Raw genomic sequence first — 8,793 nt, forward strand, 5'->3', positions numbered from 1 at the left:
TAACCGAGTCATCGGAATTCACATCCGAGCCCTCTAACACATAAGTCAACATCCGGTTGACTTTTTTCCAAACTATGCCTTCCTTAAAGAGACTGAGTGTCTCATTTCCTTCAAAAATCAATCCAAGCCAACTCGATCACACAAGACACTGATCATGAAGCGTAAAGAAGCAGAACACGGGGGAAACGGAGCGGTAACCCATGAGACGACGGGTCGGGTCGTCACAAGGGTAAGACTACGTACAATATACCCTTTTGGTCCGGCCCTTCCCCCCGCCCCGCGCATAGCGAGAACTTAGTGCACCCTTTTATTTGAGTGTCGGGTTCTCTACTGTGAACAGTTAAATTATACCCATTGAGTGTCGAGTTTCATACCCAAGGCTCAACAATACGAACAACAACAACAAACACAGTATAATCTCACAAAAATGGGGTCTAGAGAATATAGCGCGTACATAAATCTTACCTCTATCCTAAACAGATAAAGAAGCAAGCAAGTAAATAAGCTGTTTTCAATAGATCTTCACCTCAATTCATATCCGAGGCTCGAACATAAAATTTCTACTTAAAGATAAGAAATATTTAACACTCCACCGTAATTTTTTTGTGGTTAAACTTATAGGAGTATATAACTACTAGTACTATAAGTTAAATCCTAAAATAAATAAGTTTAAACTAGAATAACGTCCATGACTCTTTCACTCAAGATTTTCAGATCTACACCCACAAAAAAAAACAATTATTCTCTTTACTCTCTCTCACTAGTTGTATAGGACACTGCAACAGCTTTAATTTTCCCAACGTACCTTAGGTTTGGCTCAGTTAACTTTTGCCTGAATCTGAAGAAGAAAAGAAAATGAAGGGATTGAACAGTGGAGGTGGAGATTTATTTTCATTCAAATCCGCCACAATAATCAAATTTGTAGCCTTTGCTTTACTTTCTATAGCTTTCTTCTACTTTGGCAAACATTGGTCCGATGGATCTCAACAACAACAGCTCATTTTCTTCAATTCTCGTCAAAACCCCACAACTTCTCAATTTGTCTCAATTTCCCCTAATTTCAACAAAACTTTTAATTTATCGTCCATAATTAACGACACCAACTCAATTCCACCGCCGGCGGTGGAGGTTGCTTCATCTCCGCCGCCACCTCCACCGCCGCCGCCGGTGGTGGAGAGGACGGGGATAGTGAATGAGAATGGAGTGATGAATAATGAATTTGACATTGGGGATTTTGATCCTGAAGTTGTGGAGAATTGGGGTGTTGGGAATGAGACGGTTGATGATGAGGGGGGTGAGGTCCACAGATTTAGGGTTAAGAAATTTGGGTTATGTCCGGCGAGTATGAGAGAGTATATTCCGTGTTTGGATAATGTGGAGGCAATTAGTAAGTTGAAATCAACTGAAAGAGGGGAGAAATTTGAGCGGCATTGTCCTGAAAACGGTAAAGGATTGAATTGTTTGGTTCCTCCACCAAGAGGTTATCGAGCTCCAATTCCTTGGCCAAGAAGTCGTGATGAGGTCTGTGTTATAATCTGCTGGAAATACTACATATTTTGAGGATTTGCTTTAGTTATGTAATTATTTGAGTATAAGTTCTATGGACTTTTACAGCACCGGATCACTTAAAAAGGTAATTGTAGGTAACTCCATTTAATAAGCATTGATTGGTAACCAATGATAAATGGTAAGTAACAATTGCACTGATAGTGTAAAAATTGGTTCTACTGTCAGTGTATACAATAACTTAAAACTCAAATTATTTTATCTCGAGAATCATTTTCAACTTTTTCTGGTTGGATATAAAAGTTGGTTTATCGTAACATACAACATTAAAGTTTAATATTTGAAGCATTTTATTCGGATATTGTGATGAGTTGTGTGGTGTTCTCCTGAAATATTTAAGTTTTTTTGCTCAAAGTTAAATTTTCGAATCACTTTCCAGATATAGTTGTGTGATTTTGGATATTAATCATGGGAGGATAGACAAAGAGAAAAATGAAATTGCAAAAGCTTCATTTTGTGGAAATTTTCAACTTTTTACCATACTGCAGGTTTGGTTCAGCAACGTTCCTCATGCACGTCTAGCTGAGGATAAAGGGGGTCAAAATTGGATAACGATAGACAAGGACAAGTTCAAGTTTCCTGGAGGTGGCACCCAGTTTATACATGGAGCTAATCAGTACTTGGATCAGATAGAAAAGGTGTTTAATTTTTTTTTTTCTCAATTTAAACTGGTAAAAGATTGAACAAAATTCCCGTGAATTAGTCGAGGCGCGCGAAAGCTGGTCTGGACTCCACGGTTATCATAACAAAACAAAAAAAGATTGAACAAACTGGTGATTTCTTAAATTTTAATTTTCTTTTGCGTATTATTCGCTAGATGCTTCCTGAAATTGCATTTGGCCGTCATGTCCGAGTTGCTTTAGATATCGGCTGTGGTGTGGCAAGCTTTGGTGCTTATTTACTATCAAGGAATGTGCTCACCCTGTCTATTGCTCCAAAAGACGTGCATGAAAATCAGATTCAGTTTGCTCTTGAGCGTGGCGTGCCTGCAATGGTAGCTGCAATTGCGACACATCGTTTACTATATCCAAGTCAGGCATTTGAACTAATCCATTGTTCAAGGTGTAGGATCAATTGGACTCGTGATGGTATGCTTTTCTAGATCATGGTATTATCCATTTATACATTGTTAGCAAGTTTTCCATGTGGTATTATGATTTTTTGTCAAGATGGTTGCATTTGAGCAACTAGTCAACCGAAGTCTTGTATCCTTGGGATAAGCACATGAATGTTGATAAAGAATCTGCTAATTGTGACAATTTCAAGCTGTAGGTTAATGGTTTATAGTTTTGGTAGATTGATAAAATAACTAATAATGTTTGTTAATGGAGACACTCTGAGTGGTTTCTGATAAGCATGTTCTTGGTGAGGACTTGCTGGCTCATATGCATATGGGAAAGCGAGAATGTATTGGACTTCAGTAGATGGGTTCTTATTGAAAAAAAAAGAAGGAAACATGCTAAGCGGAAAATAGTTTGCTGAGAGAGTTATCTTGAAATGCACAGAGAAATTTTTCTCTTATTTGTATTGATGAAACGTAAAAAAGTACGTAAAAACAGTTGTTTGGATGCATATTCCCCTTGGACCTTGTTGATAGCTTTTAAGTTAAGTGCTGCACTTGAAATTACTGTCGGAGCTCCTTCATTTCTCATTTTCATTCATTAAGGTGACACCTTATGGTTTTAATGTGTATATTCTGGTGCTCTATAGACAGCTATCTTTTCTAGATTAGGAGCACCATACCCTTTATAGTCCGGAATTGAAAAGCAAAATGTTAGTTTTTTAGCTCAAGCTGCGATTTTTCTTTGTCTGGATTCCCTCTCTTTGTTAGAACGTGTATTATGAAATTACTAAGAGATTAGTGTTTCAATTTTAGCTATATCTGCTGATTTTTATTTAGCTGTTCATGTATAAGAGAGTCTCTAACTCGTGCCTTCATCCTCCGATGCACTTTTGCAAAGATGGGATTTTACTACTGGAGGTGAACAGGTTGCTTCGTGCTGGTGGATATTTTGTTTGGGCTGCACAACCTGTTTATAAGCATGAAGCAGTCCTGGAAGGACAATGGGAAGGTAATTGCAAAGTTATTTAGCCTGTGTCATCAATTTAAAATGAATAAGAGAGGAGGAATCACCTGACTCTAGGCAATTCTCCACTTTTTGGTAGACATACTCATTAGTGGTTTCCAGAAGTTCCTATTAAAGGCCATACCCAAGAAAAACATTTGACAGTAATGGTCTAGAAAGTTAATGGTCAGGTCAAAATCAGTTTTCAGCGCATCCTTTCTTCAGACAGAAGTGAAGCGGCTTCTAAAGAAAAATGACTCCAATTGAATTCTTCTAATTAATTATTTTTCCATTTTAAGTCTAACTCCTACTTTATTGATGAATAAAACAAAATTTTGACAAATGAATAAAACATAGGGAACACTGCATTTTGTATCCGTGTTCTCTTTAAAACTGAACTGTCACTCCACCCTCCAATTGTTAAAACTAAAGATACTAGCAATCTTTTGAAACTAAGGCAACTTTTTCCTATAAACTATATCATGCTCTTCTAGTTCTTGAAAACTTTCTGCACTGCAGGTTTAGTAAACCATTGCTACAACAAATCATAATATTTTTCTTGTCCTTTCCTCAACCAGAGATGGTCAATCTTACCACCCGTCTTTGCTGGAATCTTGTGAAGAAGGAAGGCTATATCGCTATATGGCAGAAGCCCTTAAATAACAGTTGTTACTTAAGCCGCGAGGAAGGAACCCAACCACCTCTCTGTGACCAACATGATGACCCAGACAATGTTTGGTAATATTCTACTGATCTTGCTGGTTTAAAGTTCTATTTTCTTTCTATCAAAGTGGACAAAGGTTCCAAATTTCAACCCACGTCCCCGTAAGTCCTCTACTGTTTCCCTCCACTCGTAATGCATAGGCCGATGTTTTAGTCTGAGTTAAAAAGCAATTGGATGTGGTTCCCCGTGAGAAGTACCTTTCCTTCACAGTAGAAATCATTTAAGTTATATTGGCATTCACTATCAAGGTACATTAAGGCATTTTTGCAGATGGGCTTCACTTTTTCCTTTTCATGTTTGAGAGCAGAATAACTATATATAATTATCTGTTTGTGTTTATTCTCTCATATAGTATAATGTTCAGAAGAGAGCGGAGATTGGGGTCTGTATTTAATAGGACTTCCTATGTAGAAATTATTTAGGCATTTTCTTAGGACCCTGTTCATTGAAGTTAGCTTAATTGGAGCGACAATATGTGAGGATTCATATAGCCGACCCCATCTTGCTCGGTATTGAGGCATAATCGTTGTTAAATTGATTGGAGTTAGACTATCAAAATAATTTTGATATCAGCAAAAGTTTCAATGGTGCTTTTAGTAATGGCCTACCGGTTAGTTCCAACTTAGAGGGTGTTTGGATTGGCTTTTAAGCTGGCCAAATCAGCTTTGAAGCTCTTTTTAGCTTTTTTCAGTGTTTGACAAAGTTAAAAGGTGCTTAAAATAAGTTTAAAACTGCTTAAAACAAGCCAAAAGCAATAAGCTGGGCAGCCCCCAACTTATTGATTTTTGGCTTAAAAGCAGTTTCTGCTGAAAAACCACTTTTTTTAAGCCAATCCAAACGGGCTCTTACTCTCATTGCATGATTTTGATTAATGGCATGTCTGGAGCCTGAAAAATGATTATCAAGCTTAGTCATTTTGGCTTCATCTTTCCTAGTTATAACAACTCGAACTTGCAGTTCCCCTACTTGTAGCCTGATAACGCTAAACAGTACTTGCCTTTGTGAAAATAACAACTTGTTCTCTAGGAGATGGTTGTTGAGAAAAAAATCAGCGGGGCGTGTTGACAGTGTAAACATGACTGAAGGCATTTCAAACTCAATCAATAGCTTGGCATGCGTTAATGATTCTCATTCCATGTAGACATTCCTTTCATTCTGCCCCTGGATGATTTCTTTTTCACTATCACATTTAGGTATGTTGATCTGAAAGCATGTATTGCACGACTGCCTGAAGAAGGATATGGCGCGAATATTACGACATGGCCTTCACGCCTGCAGTATCCTCCAGATAGACTCAAGAGCATACAAGTAGATTCTTTTGTGTCCAGGAAAGAGCTTTTCGTGGCAGAGTCAAAATTCTGGAAAGAAATAATTGAAAGCTATGTCCGTGCTTGGCACTGGAAAAAGTTCAAACTTAGAAATGTGATGGATATGAGAGCTGGTTATGGAGGGTACTGTATTCCATCTCTGTTGGTTTCCTCTTTGTCATTATGCACTTCAATTGTCTGATCAGCATTTTGCTTCTAAAGTTTGTCGAAAGAATTATATCCTATCAATTGCTTTTTTTCAACAGATTTGCAGCAGCACTAATTGAAAATCAACTGGATTGCTGGGTTCTAAATGTTGTCCCTGTTAGTGGTCAAAATACCTTACCTGTCATCTTTGATCGTGGACTACTTGGAGTCATGCATGACTGGTAAGAGTGCTCATCCTTCACAGCATATAGTTAGTTGTTAGCATTTACCATTTGATCATTCTTGTATCTTACATTAGCAATACCAATATGACATTGGAAAAAGAAGGGGAATAAAGAAATGAAGAAGAAAAGGAAACAATGCTTGTGACTCTTTTGTCTGTATGCATAACCTAGAAGATATACTAGTCTGACATCTATTACATGTTATCCTTGCCAACATGAAGAAATACAAATCCTTAGGGAACATGCAATGGATTCTGTAGAAAGTAGGTTGCATGAAATACATACATGACATTCTGATCTCAACATGTGATTATCATTTGATCTGTTTTTCAGGTGTGAACCATTTGATACTTATCCAAGAACGTATGACTTATTGCACGCTAATAGTCTCTTCTCCATTGAACAGAAAAGGTACAGCTTCTTACCAATTATTTGCTTGATTGCTTCACAGATAATATTGTAGTCCAACTCTGCATTCATGGGATCTCATGGCTTGTGCGGAGTAGGACTTGTAAACTAACGAGTTCTGTGAAGTAGGACTGTCTGCCAAAGAAAACGATGACTGATATTGTGTTTGATTTATATGTGCCAGATGCAACATGTCCACGATTATGCTTGAAATGGACCGGATATTGAGGCCGGGTGGACGAGTGTACATCCGTGACTCTGTTGCTGTTATGGATGAACTTCAAGATATTGGGAAAGCCATGGGTTGGCATGTAACTCTGAGAGACACATCTGAAGGTCCTCATGCAAGTTACAAGATATTGACATGTGACAAACACCTTTTACGAGCCTGAGCTAAGAAAGGAGAAATCAACGTTTGTGTCTGCTCATGTCAAAACCAAGAAACTGCAGGGACATGTCAAAACTCATATTTCCGCAGCTAAAATGTGCTGAAAGATGCTTGCCAATATGACGGTCCGGCTTTTGTCAATGGCTGTTGTTTGAACCATGTAGCATATGACATGTACAGCATAAGATGGTATAGATTCACACGGTGGAAATATATTTTACGATACCAACAGGAGAAATTTACTTTTTAAAAGGATAGGCGTGGATAGCTCCATTGTTGTATTTGTTTTAATTTATTATCTGACTATGAGGGTTCTTTTAGTCATAAGTTTTGCTGTTTACTGATTCCAGTGGAGAATCTGTGTGTCATCAATTTAATTTACAGCTAATGTACTGATTTTTACTTGAGCTGAGTAGGTAATAGGTGAATTGAGTATTTCCTGCAGAAAAATGTACCTTTCTATTGACTAGAGGTGGCAGACGAAGTGAAAGGGCTAAAATTATTTATTTTTGGCTTTTTACTCCATTATATATGGTGGATCCCGACAGAAATGAAAGATCTTATAAATTCAGTTCATTCAATTTATTAGAGTTAAGAATAAAAAATTTGATATGATAATATATGTTTAATAATAATCGAACAAATAAATGAACTTATTATCTATTGAAACATCCAAAAATCTCCTCGTTCTATGATTGGAGTCTTGAATTTTATGTTGAATTCATAGGTGTATGTACCCAAACAAAAAAAGAAAAGCAATTTGAGTCGATCTTGAGATAATTCATTGTATTTTCTTTAGACTTGCTAGGTACATATATTTTGTTGTTTAATAATAAACGGCTAAACACAATGTATATACTGCATATACTTATACAATACACTTATGTTTCAAATTTATCATGCTTGAAGATGCCTCTTCAAATTACAATTGTATGCTCGGTTCACGAAGTTCTACCACTAGCCCAATTGCCATTCTTCATTATTCAAATCGCTCATTATAATATATGATTGAGCCCGCTTGTTGATAATTCTGCTTCCGCCACTGCTTCAAGGAGTGCAATATGGAAGTGTGAACCTTTACAAGCGCTTATTTAGCACTATTAGAGACGTTGAAACTCATATTTAGGTTAGTTACCTTTTATCATATCTGAGTGAATCCAAAATATTGAGTCACATAATACAATAGCTATGCAACATATTTAGCTCGATTATGAATGTCAATTATTGTCCCAATATTGATTATCCTGTTCTCTTGAGGAGATGAGAGAATAGATTGCACTAGCTGATTTTATAAGGCCTTGCTAGGCCCAAATAATAAACGAGCAAAATACAAAGTTGGCCGGACGGTTGAAACTAATTGCATTTGCTAGCCGATAAGTGTATAAAATATGTATAATTTTCGTATATAATATACATATATACAAAAAGTATAAACTTTATCGGCTATTATTTTTGGGAGCGACTAAAATATGTATTTCTCATAATAAATCCCAGTAAGGGAGTCCATGACCGACCTAAATGGGCTGCAATATGCGCTAAACTACTAATGGACTCTACTTTTATTTTTGGAATCTTTACACAACTAGCAGGTCGAATTAATTGTTTACTTTATCTAGTCAGTATACATATATTACACATTTGGCTGAGAAAGAGTTACGAGGCATAAAACAAACAAAAATATTGATCGGGCATATTTGATTCCCCCATTCACGATTAACAAATTGGATAATATATCCAAATTCCATCCCTTTTGTTTGAAATGAATTCCTAAAGATCCAACAAATAAAGTCATGGACCGTCCATAGAACCATGTTCAATAAGTGAAAACCATTAATTGTTCACTCTCTAAGTTGGGAGTCAGGGTCAGAGAAGGACAATCACCTCAAGCTATACATGGAGTAGATCCCAATATAAGAGGTAAAGAGAGACGTGTAAGTGGATC

General features: G+C 36.9%; 1 protein-coding gene across 1 annotated transcript; it reads left to right on the forward strand.

Annotated features, from left to right (window-relative positions):
* Nucleotides 1–673: 673 nt before the first annotated feature.
* Nucleotides 674–7,357, forward strand: LOC109209841 (probable methyltransferase PMT11). The gene is made up of 9 exons (XM_019373188.1): nt 674–1,521; nt 2,055–2,204; nt 2,384–2,654; nt 3,528–3,638; nt 4,211–4,370; nt 5,550–5,807; nt 5,930–6,052; nt 6,389–6,466; nt 6,648–7,357. The coding sequence occupies exons 1-9, from the start codon at nt 856–858 to the stop codon at nt 6,853–6,855; spliced, it is 2,025 nt and encodes a 674-aa protein (XP_019228733.1). The 5' UTR covers nt 674–855; the 3' UTR covers nt 6,856–7,357.
* Nucleotides 7,358–8,793: the final 1,436 nt, after the last annotated feature.

Source organism: Nicotiana attenuata, unplaced genomic scaffold (assembly GCF_001879085.1).
Source record: "Nicotiana attenuata strain UT unplaced genomic scaffold, NIATTr2, whole genome shotgun sequence".
Classification (NCBI taxonomy): domain Eukaryota; kingdom Viridiplantae; phylum Streptophyta; class Magnoliopsida; order Solanales; family Solanaceae; genus Nicotiana; species Nicotiana attenuata.

Coding starts and splice junctions, on each gene's coding strand:
- LOC109209841 (XM_019373188.1), top strand. CDS start 856: ATGAAGGGATTGAACAGTGGAGGTGGAGATTTATTTTCATTCAAATCC. Junction 3,639..4,210: donor CCTGGAAGGACAATGGGAAG/GTAATTGCAAAG, acceptor TTCCTCAACCAG/AGATGGTCAATCTTACCACC. Junction 4,371..5,549: donor GATGACCCAGACAATGTTTG/GTAATATTCTAC, acceptor TATCACATTTAG/GTATGTTGATCTGAAAGCAT.